General features: G+C 58.2%; 10 protein-coding genes across 10 annotated transcripts; 3 read left to right on the top strand and 7 right to left on the bottom strand.

Moving 5' to 3' along the window:
• Positions 1-201: 201 nt before the first annotated feature.
• On the bottom strand, positions 202-1,444 carry MAM_02615 (aspartic protease precursor; the record flags this gene model as incomplete). The annotated part of the gene is made up of 3 exons (XM_040821414.1): positions 202-918; positions 993-1,178; positions 1,277-1,444. The coding sequence occupies 3 exons, from the start codon at positions 1,442-1,444 to the stop codon at positions 202-204; spliced, it is 1,071 nt and encodes a 356-aa protein (XP_040680828.1).
• A 3,190-nt stretch (positions 1,445-4,634) lies between these two features.
• MAM_02614 (uncharacterized protein) lies at positions 4,635-5,445 on the top strand (the record flags this gene model as incomplete). The annotated part of the gene is made up of 2 exons (XM_040821413.1): positions 4,635-4,973; positions 5,050-5,445. 2 exons carry the CDS (start codon positions 4,635-4,637, stop codon positions 5,443-5,445), a joined length of 735 nt encoding a protein of 244 aa, XP_040680827.1.
• A 703-nt stretch (positions 5,446-6,148) lies between these two features.
• On the bottom strand, positions 6,149-7,981 carry MAM_02613 (uncharacterized protein; the record flags this gene model as incomplete). The annotated part of the gene is made up of 1 exon (XM_040821412.1): positions 6,149-7,981. One exon carries the CDS (start codon positions 7,979-7,981, stop codon positions 6,149-6,151), a length of 1,833 nt encoding a protein of 610 aa, XP_040680826.1.
• Positions 7,982-9,118: 1,137 nt separating this feature from the next.
• On the top strand, positions 9,119-10,318 carry MAM_02612 (uncharacterized protein; the record flags this gene model as incomplete). Its single annotated transcript, XM_040821411.1, has 1 exon — positions 9,119-10,318. The coding sequence occupies one exon, from the start codon at positions 9,119-9,121 to the stop codon at positions 10,316-10,318; it is 1,200 nt and encodes a 399-aa protein (XP_040680825.1).
• A 1,147-nt stretch (positions 10,319-11,465) lies between these two features.
• On the top strand, positions 11,466-12,077 carry MAM_02611 (heat shock protein 30; the record flags this gene model as incomplete). Its single annotated transcript, XM_040821410.1, has 1 exon — positions 11,466-12,077. One exon carries the CDS (start codon positions 11,466-11,468, stop codon positions 12,075-12,077), a length of 612 nt encoding a protein of 203 aa, XP_040680824.1.
• A 967-nt stretch (positions 12,078-13,044) lies between these two features.
• Positions 13,045-14,136, bottom strand: MAM_02610 (Cyclin PHO80-like protein; the record flags this gene model as incomplete). The annotated part of the gene is made up of 1 exon (XM_040821409.1): positions 13,045-14,136. The coding sequence occupies one exon, from the start codon at positions 14,134-14,136 to the stop codon at positions 13,045-13,047; it is 1,092 nt and encodes a 363-aa protein (XP_040680823.1).
• Positions 14,137-14,849: 713 nt separating this feature from the next.
• On the bottom strand, positions 14,850-16,836 carry MAM_02609 (Thiamine pyrophosphate enzyme, N-terminal TPP-binding domain protein; the record flags this gene model as incomplete). The annotated part of the gene is made up of 3 exons (XM_040821408.1): positions 14,850-15,109; positions 15,172-16,501; positions 16,594-16,836. The coding sequence occupies 3 exons, from the start codon at positions 16,834-16,836 to the stop codon at positions 14,850-14,852; spliced, it is 1,833 nt and encodes a 610-aa protein (XP_040680822.1).
• An 857-nt stretch (positions 16,837-17,693) lies between these two features.
• Positions 17,694-19,296, bottom strand: MAM_02608 (FAD-binding, type 2; the record flags this gene model as incomplete). The annotated part of the gene is made up of 3 exons (XM_040821407.1): positions 17,694-18,659; positions 18,755-18,962; positions 19,046-19,296. 3 exons carry the CDS (start codon positions 19,294-19,296, stop codon positions 17,694-17,696), a joined length of 1,425 nt encoding a protein of 474 aa, XP_040680821.1.
• A 2,872-nt stretch (positions 19,297-22,168) lies between these two features.
• On the bottom strand, positions 22,169-22,855 carry MAM_02607 (uncharacterized protein; the record flags this gene model as incomplete). The annotated part of the gene is made up of 2 exons (XM_040821406.1): positions 22,169-22,280; positions 22,371-22,855. 2 exons carry the CDS (start codon positions 22,853-22,855, stop codon positions 22,169-22,171), a joined length of 597 nt encoding a protein of 198 aa, XP_040680820.1.
• A 984-nt stretch (positions 22,856-23,839) lies between these two features.
• On the bottom strand, positions 23,840-25,588 carry MAM_02606 (Flavoprotein transmembrane component; the record flags this gene model as incomplete). The annotated part of the gene is made up of 1 exon (XM_040821405.1): positions 23,840-25,588. One exon carries the CDS (start codon positions 25,586-25,588, stop codon positions 23,840-23,842), a length of 1,749 nt encoding a protein of 582 aa, XP_040680819.1.
• Between the last annotated feature and the right edge of the window lie 42 nt (positions 25,589-25,630).

Raw genomic sequence — 25,630 nt, 5'->3', positions numbered from 1 at the left:
TGCCACGTCGGGTGCGCCTCTTTGGATGCTCTTGCACGACACGAGTGTGTAGTATGACTTATGACTACAGACCTCCCTCGCGGGGTTATTGTATCAGACTATGTTGTATCTTACGCCCGTCTGGCCCCCCTTGGGCAGCGCAGGCGTCGTGTCATGCCCGTGTTGCAGCACAGTGCTCCGATGTGCCCTCACTCGCGGGCCCTACTTCAAATCGGCAAAGCCCATGGTCGCATCGGCGATATTGTGGTCGATATACCTGCCCTGGAAGAAGGCCTGGCCAACAAGCCATCTGCCCCCAAAGGCATCGGACCCGTGCACCGCGGCGGTGCAGTCGTCGCCGTCCTTGGCAAACGCCAGCGCCGCGGGGAGAAGGTCGAAGTTTTTGCCGCCAAACGAGAAGCCAATGGCCGGCGGGGCGCTGCAGTTGTAGTGGCCCGTCAAGCCGGCGCTCGTCTGCACGGCCCGGATGCCGGCCTGCCGGAAGAGGTTGCCGACCTGGTCGGTGGGTCCGAAGATGACGGTCGTGCCGGAGTCGGTGACGATGCTGGCGCCGGACTGCACCGCCCTCCCGCCGGCCGTCACGGCGCCGACGACCACCCACTCGCGCTGGATCGGGACCGTGGTCAGCGCCCCGGCGAGCGCGTGGGTCGCCACGGCGCCGTAGTACAGAGCGCCCGTCTTGTTGGCGTCGAGGGCGATGCCGAAGCGGCACGACGACAGGGCCCCTCCGCTGCAGAGGCTGTCGATGAAGGGGGCGCCGCGGAGGGCGCTGCCGTCCTGGCCTGCGTACCCGATGAGGCCGTCGTGCGGGAACACGGGTGGCGAGGCTGGATAGCGCGCCTCGCCGAGCGTTTGGTCGGCCACGCTGAGATTTGCCGACAGCTGCGTGACGACGTCTCGGTAGACGCTGCCCGAGGTCTTTATTATTTCGTCGCGTACCCCTTCAGCTTCAGGTCATGCGAATGCGGCGCGTGGTGGTCCCGGCGACTTACCGTCAGGGTCCCCGATCCGTCGGGGTTCGTGGTGGCGTAGGAGATTCTGAATGTGCGCTTCGCGTCGACGGACTCCGGCGACGGCTTGTACGAGCCCGGGTTGAGGATGACGTCGGACGACCCCGTGTCGACGAGCATCTCGAGGTCGGGACTCGCCCCGACGGCGAAGTGGGCGAACCAAAAGCCCTGGGTTGCGGGCGGTTCCGGCGGTCAGATCTCGTCCACTGTCACTGCCACTGCCACCGCGAGGCTCTCGAGGCGGGGCGCGTTTACGTGCTACATACCTGGTCGTTTACGAGGGGGCCGTCGTTGCCCGCCGCCGCGAGGCCCTTGATCGAGGCTACGCGTCGGGCCGTCTCCGAGTCGACATTTTTGTAGAAGAGGGCGTGGGAGAAATCGCCAGCCTGCGCGAGGTGCGCGGCAGCCAGGAGCAGCAGCGTTCTGAGAGACATGGGCGTTTCGACGACTGGTTTCCGAGAAGCGTTCTGCTCGCGGCGGCACCTGATGGCTGGGCGCGCTGCCGACACGCATCTTTATACAGGCGGGCCTTGCCGTGTTTTCCGTGATCGGTGTCCCGTGTGTCCCGTGCCGGGGCTGCATCCTACATCCTATGTCGACGACCTTCTTGTTTGAGCGTAATCTGCAACGCCACTAGGGAGACCTTATCCGCGTTGCGACTGGTGCCGAGGGGGGGGGCGGCGCCGGCTAGAGTGCGAGGTTCAAACGATGATGCGATCAGGAGAGGTTGGTTTGATTTTCTTTGTCTAATCTTTTCGTTTTCCTTTTTTTTTTTTAAAAAAAAGCAGATCATGCGAGGGAGTCCATGTACGGCGGTGATGGGATCGTCTTGTGTTTGTACGGATAATGCAGGGCCCCTTTTCGCCCCCGTGACTCCGCGTCGTGTTGATTGCTGTTCCAATTTTGCAGGGAGGTTCGTCGACAGGGCAGACTAGGCCGAATGAGGCAGGGCAGCCCTCGGAGTCTCGGCCGCGGGAATGTGCTCGCAATCTAGATTCGACCCTTGCAGGATTGGCCCGTGACCCCTGTCACCCCGCTATTCCCGACTGTCGTGCTATAAAGCAAGGGATGGTCTACGGAGTACTTTCTGGCGCTAAGCCCAAGGGGTGCTTTACTAAGACTTAATTATTCAGGCAAGGAGGGAAAAGGCCTTGGTCCTCACAATTGGAGGAAAGGCTGCAAACAAAGAAAAGTCAAAGATAGATAGTAGCTGGGAACGCTTAATTAAATAGAGGTATATAATTTAGTGCGGTCAAATACATTTCATTGCAACACCGCGCTCTAGTCCTAAATGTCCTTGGTTTCCCACAGGTATGACGAGGGCAGGACTCACTGGGGTTGGAATGGCTTCATTCATTCCATGTCACAGGGACGTTGGCGACACGGGGGCTACAGTCACAAGACCTAGGGCAGGAGGCTGCTGCATAAATAGAAGCCCGTGGCCGCAAGGACCTTGAACAGTCCGTTCACCGACTGCACATGACTTCTGGACGATGCAGGGGTAACCCAGGAGCGGCCAAGGAAGTTTAAGGTGCGCATGCATTGACAGATGCACTCTTTTCGGGCCACCTCTACACATGTCAAGCATATTTAGACCTTCCGAGGCCAAGGGTGATAGCATTGTGACGTTACTTCTGGCTCTCATGCTTCCAGGCTTCTAATGGCGCTGCACCCACGCGATGCAAACCTCTGCCATGATTTTCTCGTCCGCCAGGCGCTTACTATCTCTATCATCAGGCAAACGATGGGCGCCCACGCAAGTTCAAAACACGGATAGTCAAAACCTTGGCACTGCCTTATCCGCTGTGGGACATGTAACATGATGTCATGGTGCCGACATAGATTGGGTCATGCGGGCGAGCGAGCTTCAGCGGATTCGACATTCAACAAGCTAGCTAGCTAGCTACAGCTGCGAGGCAGGTACCAATCCTCCTATCCAATTCCTTAGCCAGTCATCATAACACCTATCCTTTCTTGTAGATTCGGCTGACATCTTTACCATTGCTTAGCTTGTAGTTCCATTGTATTGCACAACCGCGTGCTCAAACGCCAATGTCCCATTATCGGCTGCTTCGAAGCTCGACAAGTCCAACAGGGCCCTGCAGGACGAGCAAGCTCCATCCTGATCTTCACCAGTAACAATGAACTGAAGTTATGCCCCTAATACTATTGCCGTGAGGGACTGACTCTAGTGGCGTACAAGTGGTGGGTTGAGTCATGGTCCGCCTTGGGAAGCGACAAGTCGATGATGGCTGCTCCCGTTAGTCCATGACAAGGGATTATCCCAAATAGTAACAATGTCTTCAACCATACCCTGTATGTACAACGTGGGAAGAGACGCCGCATTCAACGTCGCACAGTGGCGGGGGTCAAAGTGCCACACATATGTTAATTCGATGGTATGTAGACCATGGCTAGCGGTCCGTTGCCTTACGGAGTACACATGACAAGTTTCTGCGCTCGGCTTGACGTCAGCATTGAGGCAGGTGGGAAAGAACACATGCCTTTGAGATAAATACGTACATACAATGTGGAAAACATCGTCGTAGTTTTACTCTTCCCAGGAAAGGGGGGCGGGGCATGAACCGATAAGGGGGTTCCCCGGCTGGACCCGAAGGTACCAGGGTTGTCAAATCGACCCTCCCAGCCCTGGCCGACCTATTGTTGATTGTCTAACGATGCCCTCCCTATTGTCAAAGGCGCCTGGTACCTGGCGTTACCCCAGTCAAAAGGACCTGGACCTTATCTGGCAGCAGACTTACACGCCGCTTTCGAGCCGGCGAAGCTGCTCAAGGAGACGGGGCTCGTCCTCGGCATCAGCAATGCTCGGACCCGTCGTCAAGTACAGAAATCTGGTCTCGATGAGCCAGACGCATAAAATGCCAGCCACTGCTGCGGCCAGTGGGTACTTGGAACTGACGAAGTTCCACAACAATGCCGATGAAGCCAATTGTACGGCGCGACAGGGCTGGGGACTAAAAAAATAGCGAAGTACATGCATTTTGACAAAGTAGGTCGATTTGAAGGAGAAGAGAAAAGAAGAAGAAGGCAAATGGAGGGCACTGGGTTGATATCCCAAGCATCCCAAAGGCCGCGCTTTCCTTCCGTACACTCGATCGTCTTTGGCAGGAAGGAGGTGCCGCGCCGCAGTGCTCCAAAGCACACCCAGGAAAAGAGGTCAACCGACCCCAGGCTGGCCTCGTATGGCAACCTGCCATGGTATGCGCAGCTCTGAGAGCCCCCGCGAACATCTAGATGGCATCAAAATCTCCTCAAACAAGTCTTCGGGCCAATGCCCTTGTCCGGGGGTGTGGGAAGGCTTCTGTCAAGCTCCAACTCATAATCAACACTGTAGAGCATCAAGTTGTGTGGATCGTAGCGCCGGCTAAAAGTGGGGTTGGGACATGAACCGGCAAGGGGTTCAGAAGGAGGGGTGGGTGGGCTGGACGAGTGACCGTCATGTCATGTCATTGACGCCCTCTTGGTTTTTAAACCACTCCATCTCCCGCCCTAGAAAACAAGACTTTTCCGCACACACTCTCTCTGTTCTTCCCAGGCGGAAACGCAGCAAATGCCCCGTTGGAGAGGACATGGCACGACGCCGCGCTTGCGAGAGACGACAGAATGCGCTCAGTGAAATACCACTTGGCCTACTGGGCCGTTGCCTGCACGGCGGACATCATCTACCGGGCCTCGACCCTGATACTGGGGGTTCCTGAGGCTGTTCTACAGGCGCTCCTGGTCCCTCTTCTGGTCTTCTTCGTCACCCTCGTCGTGCAGGGGCCGTCTCCCCAACCATGGCCACGCCTTTACTACGTCGCTTCCAGTGTCCTCCTAGTCGCCTTGGGATCTCTTTCTCGATATTTCCGCATGTCATCTGCTGGAAGCATGCAGCCTAGTAGCTTCGTTCACTGCTGCGTGGCATTTGAGGTCGTGGGCGTCTTGGAGTCCATCAGACAAGACGTGAGTAGAGAACGGCAGCCCCCTGCAACATGTTCGAACATACGGAGCAGAGTCATGAATCCTAACTCGGTCCCAGAGGCAAGATATCGAGCCTTGCACCGTAGGCATCGTTCTCGAAGCCCCGCATCGCTGCCTGGTATTCCGTCGGCGCCGGGACCGCGGCCAAAAGTTCATCTCGCTCTTGTTCTCCTGGCGCGGCATGCTGGACTTTTACGCGCGCTGGTTCTCCTATCTCCTGACATTACTGGTTGTCACCGCCATCCTGGACCTCTTTCTGACGAGGTCCTATGGCACGAGCGCCTCGTGCCTTTCCATCGTCGCGTACAACTTGCTCGACGCCCACGTGCACATTGGCAGTCCGGTCTTGCTGTTTTACATGGCCGCGGCCGTGGCAGACGTGGCAGAAACGGTGCGTACACCCGCCCACCTTTCTCGTGTCGGTCGCATGCCCCGAGGCAGCAGTCCATGCTAACTGATACTCGCGGCGTCGCTGTCCAGCTGTTCCTCCTTATCCTAAGGCGCCACGGCCCACCCTGGGCGAAAGTCATTCAAGGAGCGGCGCCGCTTGCCCATCCGAAACGGGGCTGGTGCTTTGCTGGCTGCGAAATCTGGCTGACATCAATCTACATGGCAAGCGGTCTTGTTCTGAGACTTTGGCCGCGGTGACCATTCGGCGGCCGGGGCCCTCGCCCCCAACGGCTATTGCCCATGTACAGTAGTGCATCGTGCCTGCGCGGACCACGAAGCTTCGTCGATACAAACAACGGACCCTTTGTGGGAGCCCAAAGTATACCGCTATGAGTCGATTTCAACACGAAGGTTGCCACATGCCATGAATTTTGATCTATTGCTCTTGTGACATGTCATATTCCATTGTGTCCTCTGATTATATCTGTCTGCTGGATGGGCGAGACGTCACAAAGCTCTTACATTACACAAGGCTCACATTGGTAAAACTCTAGACTCTGATGATGATTAAGCGTACACCTCGAACATGTTCAACTTGACATTGACGACAAGCCCAATACTCAAGTAGCGTAATACGCCAGAGACCCTCGCACCGTGGAGTATAGTAGACCACGTCACAAGGCCCTCACCACACACACTCGTCAGTCGCGACTCGCAAGGGGGCCTCTTTGCCATTTCACGCCGTCCCCGTCCCCCACCCGGCAAGGCTAGATGGTTGACAGCAACGGGATATGCTCGGCCGCTCGTTCTGTTGCGGCCCGCACGGCACGGCTGACGATTCGTCTCAAGAGCGGGTGCGCCACTTGACGGTTCAGACGCGTGAAGGGCGCAACAGCCCTCTGGACGGCTAGGCGGGACACGTGGGTAAGATACCCGATGGTATGGGATAGCGCCTGAGACGTCGCGGCCGCGGGGGACTCTATTTCGGCGCCGATGCCGAGGGAGGCAGCGAGGGAGGCGAACAGCGCCTCGCCGGCCGGCGTTGCGACGAAGGTGGCCAAGGAGGCAATGGCGCCCAAGCCGATGGCGCCGAGGATCTCTGCCGTCAGCTTGTCATGTCTGGAGTCGTGCGCAGCCAGCTGGTTGGGCGGCGAGACGGAAGGCGAGCCCTGGTGGTCCTTGTCCTTGTCCTTGTCCCCCCTGTCCGCCTTGCCGTCTTTATCGTCTGCCTTGGCGCAGTTTTTGGATCCGCGTGCAGCGGCCTGCACATGCTTGCAAAAGTCAACGAGGTTCTGGTCTGGCGCCGAGGTATCCGTGCCTTGACCTCGGTCTGCCCCTCGGGCCATGAGATTTACGTGCTCGCATCTGAGGGGTGGCTCTTCAATGTCGTACCAGCTTTGCAGAAGGCTTAGGGCACCGGGAAAGCGTCGCAAGGTCTCATATACCGGGTCACCTGTTTGCTGTAGGGCATCGCGGCCACCTTGGTTGATATGGTGGGAGAGTTGCCACTCGTCCATGTGTTGCTCACGACAGATGGTGTCGACGAACATGTACCACTCCTCCATGTCCGGCTCGTCCTCGCCGGGGAGCCTTGGATCTGTGAGGTCCTCGGGGCCCGGCTGGGCCGAGTGGACCGAGTGGCCCTGCCGGCTCAGCTGGTCCTGCTGGCGCTGGCCCTGGTTCTGCTGGTTCTGCTGGTTCTGCTCGCCATGTTGGCCCTGCTCGTCCCCGCCGGGGAGCAGCGAGAGGTCGAATTCGTCGACGTATAGGCGTTGCTCGGAGCCCGGCTGGCCCTGATGGCCCTCGCTGAGGATTTCGTCGATGCTGATGTCGCCGAGGCCCTGGTTCGGCCGGTTCTGCCGGTCCAGTTCACGGCACACGTCCCTTCCGGCACTTCCATCATTGATGTACCCGGCAATCTGGTTACCCGGAATGATGTCCAACACCCTTCCCACGGCTCGTGAACAGCCCGGGTTCCGGTCGCAAATAGCATTCCGGCTTGCGGCAACCATACCCTGGCGCCAGTTCCGGAATTGGTGCCGAAATCGCTGGAGGGTTTGGGTGATGCGCTTTCCGCAGAGCCTCCAGCGTCGAAGCCTTCTTTCCTTATAAATTTCATTCGCCCTTTTCTTGTCCCCTATTCCGAATCTTTCCCATTGAGCACGCTTACTGTATGTTTTTAAATCTTCACGAGACATTGCTCGTAGTTCAGCCTGGGTCGGGTTGAGGCCGTCCACGTCAGGCAAGTAAGCTTCCCAAGCTATTTGATCCCTAGGCACTGAAGCGACAACCGACTCTGTCTCAGCTAGGAAAAGGGCAGAGTACGCGAATCGCATATTGTCCGGGTCCCATTTCACATCACTGCCCAGAGCTGAAGCAGCCCTTAATGCCCTCGACAGTGTGCTGTGCCAGACAACGCGATCAGGAATCCCGACTCGGTGAACACTGGCTCGCTCAGACGCGGGTACGTAATAATACGGCTTGGCATCGGGCTTTTCGGGGCCCGAATATGACTGCCCTGGTGATGCAGAACTGATATGGCTTATCCAAAGCAACAGGTGCAGGAGTAGGACACACTTGGTGCGGCGCAGATGGACCATGGTGCTCTTGCTCTTGCTCTTGCTCTTGTTCTTGCTTTTGGTTTTCCGTGGCGAATGTGATGGATGAATGGGCTGGTGCTGCAGCTTCAAGTGCCTTGCAGCTAAACGAACCAAGCTTTTCTGCGTAGCTATAGGAGCAATGCTGAGGAATCTATATCGACAGTCTAGTGTCGGGGCAAGCGCCGTGTATATATATATATATGTATATACATATATATATATATATATATATATCTCACGACGGAAACCGCATATCCAGGTCCGCGTCTGTCAATGTCAATGCCCAGCATGAGCCCAAAGCCCGTCCCAAACTGTGTTATCCGGCTGAGCCACGTGTCATTGCCCGTAGCAAGTACATTTATTACACGTGTGCAAATCCAACAGAATCCTGTGCACTGCGGGGCAGTTTTCCTCCGGTTTCGCTGGCTCAAGGCTTGCTGTTGTCGGGGAATCTGGTGACAACTTACAAGGGCCACGGCCCATGGCCGCCAGACCTCGGGCAGAAGCCGTTGCTTGCCCCATTTGCTTTCTGGCGTAATCGTCAATGCACAGATAGGCGCCAGGCTCAAGGCAAACGCGTCCTCTGAGTGAAGCCGCTACAATTCGCATAAATCTCCGTCCATCTCTGTCAGAACCCTACTCGCAACGTATCGAGCTGGCAAGAGACGTTTCTTTATCAAGGATGAGCAGAATCGACCGACCTTGATTTTTAGCTGCAAAGATTAACCTTGACCTTGATTCTGTGGATCACAGCTTTGCAATGCCAAGGAATCAATGGAAGACTCACCCCCGTCACTCCTGTGCAGCCAGACTGGCAAGTCGCCAGGAGCCGGCGAACTATCGGCAGCCTCTCTGTTGCCACGGAGTTGTCCCCGGAGTAGGCGAGCACTCGATCCGCGACCGCACATCCGCATTGATGATGAGGCCCTTTTCTTTTCTTTTCTTTTTCCTTTTTGGTCCCCCTTCGCTGCCGTATATAAAGGGCGAGACACACCAGGATTCATGCATCAGTCACTGCGTTGACGTGACTCCTCGTCCTCACTTGACCGATTCCCTCCCCCCCTCGAAAGCCACTTGCTCTCACGAATATTCACATATTACACACGCCCCGTCTCGTGCTCGCATCCATCCGGCACAATGCGCCCTATGCTTGCCGTCTCTCTCCTCACAGTCGCCACAAACGGCGTTCGCCTTTGGTCCCTGTCTGATATGGTGCTTCCGGGCCGTGGGGAGCAGCCTCGCGCGGCAGTCACTCGTGAATCTGGGCTTGGGCAATCACCCAGAGCCGAGAAGCGCGCGGAATCGGTCATCATGAATAGTAAAACGGTTCCAGAGCAAGACCTCAAGAAGGCAGAAGAGATTGCGAAAACAGCCCTCCGGGACGCGGATTATCTGCAGCGACATAGCAGCCTGATAAAGAACCTCACGGAAGTGTTGACCAGCGGCATAGAGTGCTACGAGAAGTACCGGAGTGAGGACGGCCGGGCCATTGAAGACCCAGGCCGCATCAAGAAGTGCCATGCGCTATACGCCGACGTCGTTTCCCTGCTCCAAAAGGCTCGCGCGCTAGTCAGAGAGCCTGGTTTTCCCTCGAGCTCGTTCCTGCTGGCGCAAAATCTGCCAGACTTGCGGGACGACCGCAAGAGCGAGCAGGGCCCAAACACAAAACAGCTGCAGGAACGACTCGACGACCTCAATCAAGGCCTGGCCAAGGCGGAGGTCACTGAGAAGCAGGCCGGGCAGCTGCGACCCTACTGGGGCAAAGTCAAGGACCTCTCCGTCTCCGTCGACGCGACCATCAGGTGCTACGACGAGTTGAAGAAGAAACTGACCACAGTGGGACGCGAATCCGAGGAGGACGCGTCCAGGGACATGGGGACCTGCGAGGAGAAATACCGGCAGATGGGATCCCGCTTCTCTGACGCCAAAAAGGCCGCCATGGAGTCGGGCATTGTTGATGAAGAAGTCTACTCGCGACTCGGCGTGCCCTACCTGAATGGCGACCCGAAGAGCAGCATGGACGGCAAGACGCAAGAGGTGCGGGAGCAGCTTGAGGAAGTCCAAAACGAGAGGGACCATGTGTTGAAGCTGGAGAAGGACGACGCCGAGGCAGTACGGCGTATCAACGGAACCTTGTACGATGGAGTCTACTCGGCCGTACTTGACGGGCTAGTTGACCTCGCCAAGAAGCACTCCAAGCTTCAGCTGCTGATTGCGGGCAGACACCAGAAATCGGACAATGAGGCTGTAAAGGCCGCAAAGGCGGAGACGGAAAGACTTTTGCGGGGGTTTTCTAGCCGGATCGATGAGCTTGTCGATGGCGCCGCGGCTGGGTAGTAGAAAACAAACTAGTCGTGTCGTTGCAGTTGCGTCTATAAAATGCTACCTCTTTTATATTCTTTTGCAACTCTTCAAGTCCCCCTTGCACTAGTTCGCTGGGCTTACCTAGATTCAGGCTGTAATCCTCGGAATAGTGGTCAATCTTTGAACCATATATTTTGAAGTCTAGTTGGTTGTAATGTAAGGGTCTGGGTTGTGTGCCCAGCATTGAATGATGCGCGGCGCGCGAACGAGGGACTTGTTCAATACGCACATGCCCTTTTGGCCCAACGGCCGGACGGTCCGGCAAACCACTGGGATGACTGCAGCTAGCACCCGCTGCCGCCATGGCTCGTTGAGCTAGTCCGTCACAAAAAGAGTTGAAAAAGAGTTTAAATTACTCTTTGGGGAGAATAGTAAAGCTTTTGAATTCAAGTATATAACTATTTTTCTGTTACACAGAAGAAGAAAAAGTCGTGTTTAAGCGTAGTGACGAGGTTTGAATGAAAATCGTACAATTGAGTCATATTATCAAGTTGTAACAGAAAGGCCGCCTGTTCTTTTGCAAGGCATCTTCGTGATAAACCCCTTGTCGCCGGGGCAACGTATGTGAAGTTGACGGTAGGGCGTGGCAGGTGCCAGGTGGGCCGAAAATCAATGTGGGGCGGCAGCACGAATCAGCAGTGAGCGGCGGCACGACAACTTCGCACAAATAGCCCACCCCTCCACCTGCCAAATTGGGCACAGCAGGTTCTGGAAGCATCGCCACGGCCCGAGAAGCTTCAACTAGCACCCAAAACCTTCCAATCGTCGCGCAGCGGGGCACCGCCCATGCACCTCGGTGACCTCAATATTACGCGACCGCCGCCCATGTATCTCAGTGACCTCAATGTTGCGTGGTTGATTTCTAGACATTTCCAGAAAGCAGACGATTCATCGCGGCACTTCCTTCGCCCTCCGTTTGCATTATAAAAGGCGACCGTCCTCGCACGATGCCTCGCCTCCCCCCTCTCACCATCAGCACACAACCTCTCAAACACTCGGCCATCTCCTACACCAACACCAACACCATTGCATGCAGTGCTTTAGAGCATCGCGGCCCACAGGCATTCTACGAACTCTCCAGCGCAACATAGTCCCCGCCATCGCCACACCACACCGCAAAATGTCCTTCTTCCCACGAGGCCTCTACGAAGCTGACGCTTCCTCCTTCACCCCCCTCTTCCGCCTCCTCGACGACTTTGACAGCTACACCCGGCAGGCGTCCGGCCACGATGTCGGTGGCCGGCGCAGAGGCACCATCTGGCAGCCCAAGTTCGACGTCCGCGAGACGGAAGAGGCGTACGAGCTGCACGGCGAGCTGCCCGGCATCAACAAGGATGCCGTCCAGATCGAATTCACCGAGCCGCAGACAATGTCCATCCGCGGCCGGTCCGAGAGGACCTACACCGAGGGAGACCCCTCGGCCGGCCAGATCGAGGACGTGACCGACAAGCCCGCCATCACCCAGACCGGCGAGGGCTCGCACAAGGCCACCGCCCAAGACGAGGGCGCCGAAAACGCCGTCGACAAGTCGGAGGCCGGCCAGGGCAAGGGCCAGCCCTCCAAGTACAAGTACTGGCTCACCGAGCGCAGCGTGGGCGAGTTCTCGCGCGTCTTCAACTTCCCGACCCCCGTCCAGCACGACGCCGTCTCTGCCTCCTTCAAGGACGGCATCCTCACCGTCACCGTGCCCAAGGCCAAGAAGCCCGAGGCTCGCCGCATCACTATCAACTAAGTAGTCTCCTGTCGGGACTCTCACGATACACACGAATTTTTGGCCCTCGACCTCCCTAGTCGGTGATGAGTAGATTGGTATTCTCTACCAGTCGTTAACATTTGGTGGTGTTTGAATCAGCCCGGCGAGGAATGGAACCTGGAAGATTGCGCTGCTCAAACATGGTTCTCATCATCCTTGCTCACGACTCGCTCTTTAATGTCAGTTCCTGGAGCTGAGATTGCAACTATATAGTCTTAATTCATGCCTTGTTATGCTCTTACCTCGCACCGACCAATCACCCAGTGCTTGCCGTGTTGATCATTGTTCGCCGTGACACCAAGGCCGCCGACCAGAACCTTACCACTGAACAGAGTAGGCAGCGGAATGACGGGAATCACACAACCACCCGCCTCCCGCCGGGGGGAGGGGACACGTCCATGTGCATGTCGTGATGAGTATGTGGAGCACGCCATGGCCGCAGCCGAGTCAAATCGCTGGCGGACGGAAGCCCAGTCTGCGCATGAGGACGTTGGATAAGATGCCGGCGCCGTACATCTGTGGTTGCTAGTTAGGTGGGCGGAAGGGGGACCAAAGCGCCAACATGGCCATGTCGTATTCTTGTCCGATGGCGGGCACAGCACTCGTCCACGGCTTCACGGGCCGCCGTAGATCCGTCTTCATATTTCAGTTGTATTCAGAGTTGGTGGCAGCACACATCGGGCATCGGGCATAGCCTGCATCAACGTCAAGGTCAAGAACTAGTCAAGAGGCAAAGGACCTCGTACAGCGAGTCGCTTTGCAGCCACGTATATTCAAGCAAACCCGCTACCCGCTCAGTACGAAATTGACGCCGTTGCAAATGCCCACGCGGTCCAAAGTGCAACCCATTCGCTACCCAAGACAAGGCAACTCTGTATACGCCAGTCAAACACCGAGACGCCACCCCAGACGTGTCCTATCCACATTTCGTCCAATATGCAAGTCGTCATCCACCCGTGTGCGCCAGCTCTCTAGGCCTCTTGGTCAGCTTCAAAGTCGGAACATCCGTCCCGTTAAGAATCTGCTGTGCACTGCCGCCACGCAGCTCCTGCCAATGTTTCCGCAGCGGCTCTTCGCCGACGACCAGCTCAAAGCCAGCCAGAAAGCAGAAACTAATCTCCAACCGTGCCAACTCGACTTCACTGACGCCGCCGACCTTGGCGACCCTGGCGTGCGGGTACGACAGGTCCTCGAGTGCTTTCATGGCTACTCGTAGCCCGGCCAGGAGTAGCCTGTGGGCGTTGCGTCTCGTCACTGGAATGGCACGTTCCTTGACAGCCAGGCGGTGGATGTAAAGCGACGTGGCGAGATAGACGGCAGTGCTCATGGGGCAGAACTTGTGTAAGCGCAGTAGATACTGGCCCAGAGGGATCGGCGGCTCCCTTTTGCTGTAGAACTTGCGCGTCATTGCGCCATGTTGGAGGTTTACGGGCTGGGAGTCGGCGCCGACGACGATGTACGGCGCCATCTCGGTTTCCGAGTGTTGACGTAGCTTGACGCCGTCTACGGGCTCTGGTGACGTGGTTGGTATCGACGATGCGCCGTGTTGTTGGGCAGCAAAGTGGGCAGACATTGAGGCGCTGTACGCCTGCAGTCTGTTCACGCCGCCGTCACCTCGGTGTGAGGGATTCGCATGGTGGCCTTGCCGGTGGACAGCGGCGCGTTCAGCTTGTCGTCTCATCCGCGTCAGACTCTGCTGGGAATGCGAGCGTACAATGTTGTCCTTTTCGACGAGCATGCCGGTCATTTGGGGATCCGTGGGCGTTTTGGGGGGCGGCGTAGGGGGGAAATCACCAGTCATCCGGACTAGGAGTTCCACGCTGGCGCTGAGGAGGCGCAATGCTTCCTCGGCGGGTAGTTTGAAGAGGTCGTTTTCGTCGGTGACGCTGTCTTGGTTGTCGGCTACTGCGGCGGTACTGGGATCGGACGGCGGAACCGGAGGAGACGGAGGGATCGAGGCTCCGGGTGCAGCATCGGAAGCGCCTTGGGGCATGGGCGCGTCATCCGCGACAACAGTCTGCTGAGTCGTGTCGGTCATGGTTGATTCGAACCGCAAAAGATGGTCGACAGGAGATGGCGACATGGGGCAGCGAAAGGAAGACAATGGTCGCGATCACGACACGACGTCGCGAATGCGCAAGTGACGCCCGAGATGATACAGACGGGGTGAAAACGATGTCTGACGCTTATTCATGATATATTTGTCACAAACGTATTATATCGCAGACGGACAGATTGACAAGGGGGTAAAAAAACATGTGTCAAGTTGCTCTGGTCATTGAAAATAAGGTGGGCGCACGTCGTTGATGGGGATGGGATGGGGATCGTCACGAGGGCATCCTAAAATTGTCTAGTGTCGAGCGGGCCATGAAGGGCGAGAAAGGACAAAAAAGAAAACAAAAGCGCCAAACTCGGGACAAGAGAGCCGAACGAAACAGAAAACATGGAGCAACCCCGCTCTGGATGCGGAAAGCACTTTTACCGAGAAGTCGTGGGGTGTTCTGTCCACAGCGAGGCAAAAAACCCGGCTCCGATCGGCTGATGTGTGGCATGGTGATGCTGTCAAGTATGCACTAACATGGCGCCGTACATCGGAGCGGGGCGCCCGATAGCCAGATACATCCAACAGCTCGATCCATTGTCCACGACTCCACGTCCAACGTCCACGTCCACGTCCGTCTCCATGTTCATCTTCATCTCCAAGTCCTCCCTCCTTGCGAGTTGCGACGCCTTGACCCCCCTGCACCTCGCTCAGCATCCCGTGACGACCTTGCAGTCCAGTACTGCCGTCTGGCCACCCTTGACCTTGTCAATTGCCTCTCTCAGCGAGCCCTCCAGCTCAGATGCTTGCGAAACCCGCGCGGCATGAATATCACCGTCTGCCGCCGCCTTGGCGATGCCCGAGTAATCAGGCACGGGGCGGAAAGAGATATTCATCTCTTCATTCGAAACCCTGGAGCCAAGACCATCAGGATGTACCTGCAACAGGGACCTTCGGGGCGCTTGCCAGCCTGTAGCACCATTAGCCGGTATTCTCCTGCAACGCCCAACCTGCATCGTTGGCCACCCTCACCATTGTTGTTCAACACAATCGTAAGAACCGGGATGCCGTAGCGCTTCGAAATCCAGTAGACAGTCGCTGGAACGCTAAACAGATACGACCCATCGCCGACTATCTGCACCACAAACGCGCCCTTGCCCGGCTTCTCTGCCTCGGCGGCCAGCTTGATGCCCAGCGCAGCGCCGCCAGACCAACCGAGTCCGCCTCCGCCACAATTAATCCAGGAGCCCGGCGTCGTGGGCCGGATGTTGTCGTGGACAAAGTATGTATTTGTCACGGCCTCGACGGCGTAGATGGTGTCCTCCGGGCACAGAGACTTGAGCGTACGACACAAGTGACCTGTGCCAAAGCCCCCGTCTGGGTTCGGCCTCGCCTTGTCTTCGATACTCGCCAGCAGTTTCTTGTACTCGTCCTGCACCCTTTTGGCCGCTCCGCTTCTGTCCATTGATTCGAGTTTTGCAGCAGCGTCGCCCGTCTTGAGAGCCGTCGTGATCTGGTCAATTGCGGTCCTAGCATCGGCCCTGTAGCGTTCCCTGGCCTCGAGGTAAAACACAGGCATGAGCTGTTTCAACGGATCAACATCTACATGAAATACCACGGCATCGTCCTTGGGCCTGCACGTCGTAGGGATCCACGGCACGTCGCAGTCCACAACGACTATAACATCGGCCCGCGACACCGCCTCGCTGACCCCGTATCGCAGCCCCAGCCAGGCCGGATGATCAGCCGGGAAGCACATGTCGCTACCACCAGTGTCCAAGACTTGCAGCCCGGGAACCGCATCGGCAAGCTCGACAAGCGAGGCAGGGAACGCGTGGTTCCTCCCCGAGTACCCAGTGACCACGAGCGGCCTCTCGGCGCCGGCGAGCGCACGGGCAATCTTGCCGACGCCGCTCTCGGGAAGACCCCCGAGTTGGATCGGCTCCCAGTTCTCCTGCTTAAGGCGGTACGGCCTAATGTCCATCTCCATGATCTCACGAGCGCCGCATAGGTATACGGAGCCCTGGGGGGCGGACCTTGCAAACTGCAGCGCCCGGTTGACCATTTGCTTGATGTTGGCGCCGGTTTTGACCTCGCCGGCATATCGGCAGTACTGCCCCAGGATCTGCTTCTGGTCCGGCACGTCCTGCATCCAGTGGATGTACTCGGTCCGGCTGCCCCTGTGCTCGCCGTCGACGGTCAGAGGGGACAGGCCGGCGAAAACAAACACGGGGGCGCGGCCCGTAGATGCGTTGTGGACGGCCGCCCCGAGCCCCTGCGTCCCGACGTCGACGTGGACAATGACACACTGCGGCTTGCCGGTGAGTCGAGCGTAGCCGTCTGCCATGGACATGGCCACCATCTAAGAACCGTCATCAGCAGGCAACTGACGACGGGCAGTGAGAGTGGGAGAGAATGAATTGGCCTCGCGGGCCCACAGCAGCCGCGTCTCACCTCATGCGGACACGTTATAATCCGGGGAAACTTGCCCTCGGCATCCCTCTGCCCTTTAACCATGGCCTCTATGAGGCTGGGGTGATCCGAGCCCAGATTCACGAAGCAGTGAGTGATGCCAGCTTCCCAGATGGCCTCAAAAAAGGCCGACGAGGCCGTGTACACGTCATTCGGATCCGTCATGGCGGCCGAAGACGTCCCCGTCCCCTTTAGCATCGGCTTGGCAACATTGGCGGTGCTCATCTCGAGGCCTTGCTGCCAAGTTTCCGATTGGGGCCTTGCAGAGCTAGCTCTAGGGGCCGGTCTGCGTGGGAGACTTGGCGTCGGGGGTGTCGTGCGCAGCAAGCCCTTGGAAGAAGGATATTCACGCACGCTCCGGATGCTCTCGCCGAGCACGGGGACTCTGGGCCGCTGGCGGGACGATTTGGTACTCTCAACAAGGCGCGTCTTGGAATTTACAAGTCGAGTCGGTGAGAGGCAAAATCGAGTGCAAGGTGGAGAATATCAACAGGGAGCGAGCGAGCGTCAAATTTATAGCTTGGACGCTGCCGCCGCCGCCGCAGCCGGGCTGCGGCCGGTCCGTCACCAGTGGAGTGGGAAGCAACATGATGAACGTCTGCGGAGAACAAAGTCGGGTAGATGTGGTCCTACATCGGGTCGTACCCAACGGCCCACATGTTCCTGGATAGGGACGCAGATCAGCCGATGAACAGCTTGGTGTAACTGTCTGGGTAGTTACGGACTAGTACTCGGCATCGGGAGGAGACGCCAGGGGTTTGAAACCCCATGCAATGCCGAGAATACTACTACACATCTGCAAAGTTGAAACAAGTATCTGCACCCTCGAAAGAGACGGTATGTAACGTTAGTTACAATGACTACCTATCAGGACCAAGAACTCCCACACAAGCTGCGCAACACCATTGGCCACGACTCCCATGATGAATTCGCCTGAGGCAAGCGCAGTGCGGCAGTGAACAAACGGGCCGGCTACTGCGCAGGTCGTGGCCCGCTACCGGCTCTCCCCTGGCAGCTCAGAGCCCAGCAGCCGACTTGTCGTTGGTGTCGGTGACTCTGGACCTGGTCTTGTCGGCCGTCTACTAGTACTTTTCGGCTGGATCGACGCTCTGAGGGTTTTGGAACACATTGTCGGGATCCCACTTTTGTTTGATCTGGCGAAGTCGGGGGAGTCTGGCACCCCAGTACGTCTGCTGGGCCTCGGCACGTCCAAGTTCGGGGTCGACGTAGCCGGCATATCGAGTAACGGCCTGAGACGAGCCATTCTGGATGATTTGGTGGATGTCCTGGGCAAACTTCTTGTTCTTGTCGCTGAGCGAAAGGCTGATGACGTAGGACTGGTACATGATGAGCTTGTCGCGGTGCGGGTACGAGGTAGAATCGACGGGGACCTGGTTGATGGCGCCGCCCTCGGAGTCGAAGATGATGGTCCACAGGGGGGTCCCGGCGTCAGCGCTGCCGGTGTAGTTGAAGAGCCGGGCGATGGTGTCGGGGCTGAGGGCGTCCTGCTGGCGCAGCGCGAGCGACTTGCTATAGAAGGGCGTCGGGGTGTCGGCGAGGCCCAGGGCGGCCTTTTCGGCAATGTGGGCGAGCGAGCCGAGCCAGTCGACGAGCTTGACGTGCACGGAGCCGCCGGCGGGCATCTTGGCGGGGATGCCCGTGGCCTCGTACTCGTGCTTGGTGCCGAAGAAGGTGGCGGTGATGACGGCGCCCAGGGGCTGCGCGATGAAGAGCGTGGAGAAGCGCCGGTCGAGGCCGGGGTCGTTGACGAGCGCCTGCCAGGCCGCGTACACGGGTGCCATCTCGTGCTGCTTCCCGAAGCTGAAGCTGTACGTGTGCTCGACGACGTTTCCGGGCGCGGGCTGGGTGCGGACGGTGAAGCGGGTGACGACGCCGAAGCTGGCGCCGGCGCCTCGCACGGCCCAGAACAGGTCGGAGTTTTCACGCTCGCTGGCCGTGAGCACCCGGCCGTCGGCCGTGACGACCTCGACGGCGAGCACATGGTCGAGCGCGGTCCCCCACATCCTGGACGACGGGCCGATGCCTCCCTGGGGTTGCGGTTTCGCACGTGTCAGCACGGGGGACGTGGTCTGGTCTGGCCTGGTCTGCTCTGCTCTGCTGCCATCGGGTGCCTAGTACTTACAATGGTGGCGTGGCCGCCGGCGCCGACGCCGGGACACGTCCCGTGGGCCATGGCCCGGCCGCCGTTCTTTTGTAGATGCTTGTCGAGCTCGCCGAGCCTGATGCCGGCGCCGAACGTGGCCTGCCAGGTCGTGGTGTCCATGCTGAAGTTTTTAAAGTTGGCCATGTCGATCATGAGGGAGCCGTCCTGGCCTCCCTGGCCAAAGTTGCTGCGCGACAGCAGCATGTCAGTCCGCCTCGCCTACGGTGCCGCCCGTCTCTTGTCTCTCCGTGGACTCGTGGACACACTCACCCGTACGAGTGTCCGCCAGACTTGGCTTGGACGTGGACATTGCACTGCACCGCACACTTGACCGCCGCGGCCACCTCGTCGGCGGTGTTGGGCCGAATGACGGCGATGGGCGTCACTTTGATAGCCGCGTTGTAGGGCTTGACCCACGAGGTCTGATAGAGGGGGTCACTGGGATACCCAGCACAGCCGCCGCGGCCGCTGCAGACCGTGTTCAGACACTGCTGCAACGGAGAGCTCTGCCCGTTGCCCATGGTGTCGGAGGCGTCGGATGCGTCTGTGTGCCCCGGATGACGGCGCGGAGTCGGCCAACTTTGCCGCCCGAACAGAGCGAGTCGGAAGTCAGGAGTCGCCTTGGGGCCAAGAGAGATGCCCGCCCGTCGAGCTTGTCCTCGCAAAGGAGCGCCAATATGGCGTGGCTCGTCACTTGAGCCGGGAGCAGGTGTGTCTGGTGCTCGCGAGGCCGACTTGGACCCGGGTACGCAGGCGAGGTTATCCACGGACGCCGCAGCACAGGGTGGGCGGCTACAGATGACGCAGGCGAGACAAGGACGAGGATGGGCGAGACAAATATATAGACTACAAGTCTACTGGGAGGGTTCAGATGCTGCACACGAGGTGGGGGGACTGAGCCGGGGACAAGGCAGAGCAAGCGCTCGGGTAGCTGCACCAGACCTCACCTCTTCACGTTTCCTTGGTGACATGTACATGCAAGCTGCTGGTGATGGGATGGTTGGCAGGGCCAGACGTGAGTCGATGGGCTCACAGCTCGGCACGGCGGTGCCGGGGAGAAAGCCTGTCCGGGGATGAAGATGTGACGAGTGTCGAGCGGCACAAGGTCTGTCCGTGAGTCGGGCTGGTGCTCAGGGAGCAAGCCCAAGTACGGAGTACGGCGAGCGAACCATGCCAGAGGCGAGACGAGATGGGACGGCAAACACAACTAGTCTCTCGGTAGGTATCTCGACTACAAATGGCCTCGGCGCGGGGGAAACATGTCAGTCAGTCTGTCCCACAGACCAAGAGATGGGGAAAAGGGGAGTGGCCCGCTAGCTGGTCCCCTTGTAGTCTACGTATTAAGCTTTCGCTCCGCACGCTGGCCGGGTTGGTCGCCCCGTCCGTGGCTTCGGACGAGGAATCGTCGAGATTATCAGAGACGATCTACGGCCTGCTACTCCACGCGTCGGAGAAGCAACGGCCAATGTGGGCAAGCCTCTGCATGTCACGCAGCTTTCTCAGGTTCAAGACCCCTGTCAACACCCTTGGAGGAGAAGGCTGATCAGGGCCCTCCGGTGCAACCAACAATCTCTTTGTCCCTCGGCACCTGTCTGGCTCGTCGTCTGCCCGCCGCCAGTAGGCGTCATCATCCCCTCGCAGCTCCTCCATTCGTCTACACGGCCGGCAGGGGCTAGCCAGTCGGAATGGAGCGTCAGGGGCGTCAGGAGCGCACCAGTTGCACCAGTTTGGCCAGTTCATGCCCGGCCCTGGTTGATCTCTCGAATTCGTCTCTTTCCCGACAGGGAAACGTGGCTGTCCACCAAGGATGCTTTTGCGCGAACCTGGCTTCGTTTTGCAGCGGCCAGCTAGCCGGCATCATTGACTCATGACGAGTCCTGAACGACGACGCCGGCCTTTGCGGCGCACAGCTGTGGCGAATGGGAGCCGGGCGCGAGAGAGCGCGACAGTTTAGCTTGTTCTGTCGTCCGGCTCGATACTGTCTCGGGCTGGGCTGCGTGACGCGAGCCGGGGCAGGGGCAAGGCCTGCGAAACTCTATCGCGGACTAAGATTTGGCACCGAGCCGTGTGTGCCGTCGTGTTTCGATCCTCCTCTCCTCTGCCGGCTCGCCTCGTCTTCGGAGAGGTGAATTGTTCGTCATGAGGACGTCTCGAAACCAAGGAGAAGGAGGTCAAGGCGAAAGAAGTCCCTGAAACGTTTGCTGAGCGACCCGACTTTTCCTGCCCGCCACGACCCAAAAATGCTCGTCTGTCAGGTACGAGATGTTTTCTCGCCGCGAATACGCCTGGCAGGTTGATGCCGGGTGGGGTGAGGACAAGAACAGCAAGAGAAGAGCGTTGCTGCTCCTTATCGGCGACCTCGCCATCAGCTTCCAAGATGCGGTCGTGCCCCCCCTCATTCTTCTGGGCTGACCGACATGGCCAGGAGATATAACGTCGAGGTATGATTCATCAGCCGCTGCCGGCATCGTCACGCATCAGCTGGCGCCTTGGTTCCTGCCGCCATCAACTCTATGCTCCCGCCTCCTACCGCCCCGTCCGGGCAGCCACTACGTTTCGTGCACGTGGCTGCGCAATGTTGTCGAGGCTTTGCTTTGTGTTTTTTTTTTTGGCGTCTGTGGAGTACTCGTCTGCGGGGGAAAAAAGGAAAAAAAAGAAAGAAAAAATCCGAGCAGGTACCCTGTTATCTGACATGATCATTTCCGCTGCATCATTATTTTCGGATACTCCCCTGACCAGTCTTCCGGTCAGCCTACTTGTTAGAGTTCAACGGGCATAATTTGCAAGCTGGGCGTCGGGGATGCGGCGCCAAGTCTGTACAGCGTCGTCTGCTGCGAATCAAGAGGGCCCCGATGGCGAGTGAGTGATGCTAGCAAGGACAAGGACTACTGGTGCGATGATGAGTCATGTCGGGCCGTGTTTCGCAAACACAGCGAGCACGAGCAGGGAACTGGCTTTTATTTTAAGCTTTGGGAGGCCGCCCAGGTCGGCGGTTGTCCGGTGGCCAGACGGGGCTCCGCAGCCGAGACGGGATACAAATCCGGACCATTGTCTGCGGGCGAAAGCCCAAATCGTCCTGTGTCGCTCCACGAAACTGAACCTGTGGCAAGTGACGGCCGCAAGAGAGGGCAGGACAGCCGGTAGCATCGTATCGTCCCGTATCCTCACGTAGAGCCGCCCGCCGAGCTTCTTGGATGCGCAGTGTTTGCAGCCCAAGTCGACATGGCATGTGGCATCGACAAGCACGCCAGACGCAAGACGTCAGAGACGGACCAAAGGCAAAGCCTCTCCGCGAAAGAAACGGTATTGCATTCGATAAAAGGCACAGGCTGCTATGCTAGTAGCGGTTCCCAACATGTACAAAATAACCATCAAGAAAGCCGTGTCGCCACTTCACATCTCGGCCTGCTCAAACTCCGTCCGCCCCGAATACCGTCTCGCATCTCGCTGATACTCCTTGTAACAGTCGGCGCATGCCCACAAGGCAAACCCAGCCCTGAAGACTCTGCTGGCGGTCAGCACCTTGTCTCTCGGCAAGCGACGTCGACCCGGGCGCAGGACGGGACTCAAGACGGGACTCAAAGACGAGACTTACATGACGACCGTCAGGAGCCACATGCCCAACCAGGCCATGGTAGACTTGTGCAAGTCGATTCCGCCCCCGTCGACGGCCCCTCCGCCCTGCACGTTGGAAACAATCATGAGCACGATGCCGCCGAGCGTGACGGCCAGCGAGAAGACGTCGTACATGAGCGTCCGATGGGGCCTCGTGGACGCGAAGCCGAGCGAGCCGTCCGCAAACGCAACCATCTGCCAGCTATCGTTGAGCAGGGCCACGACGGCCTGCGGGCTCCCCACGTCGTCAGCCCGGCTTGCTCGCTCGCTCGAAGCAGCACCAAGGGGACGAGTGTCACTCACGCCAATGATTCCCGGGGCGACGGCGCCGCACGTCGCCGTCCACGTCTGCGCGACGAAGCAGAGCACGACAATGGCCGCAATGTCCGTGGTCCAGGCGAGCCCTCGGGCGAGTGTCCGCGCGAGCGTCGGCCACGGCCAGCTCGGGAGGTGCCATTCCGCCATGAGTTACGACGAAGCACCAAGCACCAGCACCAAGCCCTTTCGTTGTCGTGCCCGCGTCACCATTCATTCAGTCGTCTCGGCTGGTGTGGTTTCTGTCGGAGCGCGCCCGACGCGGTTGGCCCGTGGTCAGTCGTCACGGTGTTGCCAGACGGTTCGGGCTGTGACTGCGAGTCTGCGTGCGACTCGTCCCCTCTTGTGGCTTTGGACGTCTGTACTCCGTACGCCGTCCCGAACTCGGTGCTCCGTACTCGGTACAGCAAACAGGATTCATCATTGTTTTCCTGTTTCCCCGTCCCCCCTCTGCCTGCTTCCTGCTCCCTGTTTTCTCCGCCCGCGCAGACAGTCGGCCGGTTTTGCTTGGCGCGTTGGCCGCACGTGAATTGTGCTTCCGGGATGGACAGACGGGCTTGTTAGCTGTCCTGCTCGTCTTGCTCGTCTTGCTTCTTCGCTGGAAACCAGCCACGGCAGGGATGTTGGCATGCTACACGTTGGCCGAAGGCCTTGGGCCTTGGCAAGGCACGAGCCTGGGAGCCCATTGGCGAGCGTCGTGCGTTTTTGTTCCGGCTGGCTTGGCGGCGACAACGTGAGCCAGGGCAATCCCCGCCCACACGAGGTGATTAGTAAGGGCGAGCGGTACGTCCTGTCCCAGGCGGGGCAGGGCGGGCCGATCATGGGTCTGGGAAGTCGATGAATAAATTCAAGCCTATCGGCTGGGAGCCGCACGAGGCGTCGAGTCCGAACTTTTGCCGTCATCACGGAACTGCAACCGCCGCGCAACGTCGACGACGGCGAAAGAACTGCAGCGACACGGTCTGCCCGTCTGCCCGTCTGCCCGTGTGGTGCGTGGTGAGCCACTGCGGGCGGTCCTGACGCGGCGGCTGCTGAAAGAGGCACGGGAGACGCAAAAAAAAAAAGAAAAAAAAAACGTGACATCGACAACATTCAATAAATACATCAGGCGCTGCCCAAGCGTCAAAACTCCAGTCAAAATGCATACTCTTCAACATGCAGGTATATGCCCTGTGCGCCTGTTCCCTTGTGCACCGCCCGCTCATCGCTCAATTTGCCAACGCAGTTTCGCGTCCTCGCCACGATTTCCTTTCCTCCGCAAACCACCACCGCCGTCTCCCCCCATGCCTGTTCCACAGGTTCGCGGAGCAGGGCCTCAATGTCCGGCCGGGAGGTGTACTCGCGCACCATGTGGATGCTGCCTGCGCTGTTGCGAGACGCGCTGGAGCTCGAGGTCCTCCTTCTGGGTCGTAGCCCGTCTTCTACGGACCTGCCAGAGTACACGTCGGTTGCCTCTTCCTTTGTCGAGCCACTTGTTGCTTCGTCCCTGCTTCCCTGTCCGAATCGCACTAGCGGCACTCCGGAATCCGCGTCTGAATAGCTGCCCGTGATGGAAACGTGCAACCTCACCTCGATACCCTTTTCTTGCGCGCTTCTGGCAGCATCTCTAGCCCTTTCCACGTAATATTCCATCTCCTCCGCCGTCCTCGCCGTCAGTGCCATTTCCAACCTTCGCACACACGACGCGTGTTCTGAGTAGGCCACACTCTCCATGATGGGCACCGTGAAGCTTGCCCCCGTCGAGGCCCCGATCAAGACAAGCGTCTCAAACGCTTCCCACTTGGTGGTTACTCCGAACGGCCCCAGGACGAATCCAGCAAGCGTCTTGGTCGGATTTCTGACTGCAAAATTATGAACACGCTTCGAAAACCCCCCGTGAGACCGGATGATGAGCTGGACACTGTTGCAGCAGCACGTTCCCTTGATCTGATGGGCACATGCAATGGTATAAGGGTGGGATTCCAGCAAGCCGAGCCTAGGAACCCAAAGGTAGATGTGCTGACCGGCATGCCACTTGAAGTGAACGTCCTTTATGGTCAGCACGGTAACCGAGTTGCCAATGGCTCGCAAAGAGATGTTGTGTCCCCACCGCCTCATGCCTTGGCAAGCCGACTTGTTTGGCCTCCACCTGGTATTCTGCCAGGCCGTCAAGGCCACCCTCGCCGCTCTGTCCAACACCAGGAACGACACCGACATCCACAGGAGGTGCTTTGCGCTGTCTGGGATGTGATAACTCAGAAGCACCAGCATGGCGACAGATGATAGCACGTGTTGTATGAGCCAAATTTCGTACATCATCCTCCGGATGGGCACAAACCCAACGACCACATTGAAGAGCAGTACTCCCCACGCCCCGAGTCCATACTTGACCAGAGGCATGATGGACAATTCGTACTCGAGAAAGTCTGCCCGCACCCACTCAGTCCAAAAATGCCAGCCGTGAACTGTCGCAGTGATGAGCATGGTTCGTGCAACCCACCGGTGAAGCCAATTTAGCCGCTCGTGACTGCTTCCAATCAGAAAGCCGACTATGTTGAATTTCATGGACAGGAGGAATAGAAACGGCAGCTGCATTATGGTGACCCAAGCGTTGCGGTAGCCGATACGCTCCCAGAAATAGACATCGTCCTTGACGGCATTCCAGGACATGAAGTAGATGATCATGGCCCAGTAGCACAGCAGAATGAATATTCTTCCCAACGGCGGAGGGGTAGCCCATCGAAAGCCGACTCTCGAGACGTAAAACTGGGGATGGCTTATCTCGCGAGTGATGGCGGCTGCGGTGGCCCACGCTTGGCTGATGTGATTATTCGGTCTCGTGGCATGTTCTACCGAGGTTTCCTTGCAAGCCTTTAACCTGTCTCGAAGCCTTAGCACGCACATAGTGTGAAGACGAAGAAGAAAAGAGACGGCACGTTGCGCTAT

Source organism: Metarhizium album (genome assembly GCF_000804445.1).
Source record: "Metarhizium album ARSEF 1941 chromosome Unknown scaffold_4, whole genome shotgun sequence".
Taxonomy (NCBI): Eukaryota; Fungi; Ascomycota; class Sordariomycetes; order Hypocreales; family Clavicipitaceae; genus Metarhizium; species Metarhizium album.
This window is presented reverse-complemented; position numbering and strand designations above follow the sequence as displayed.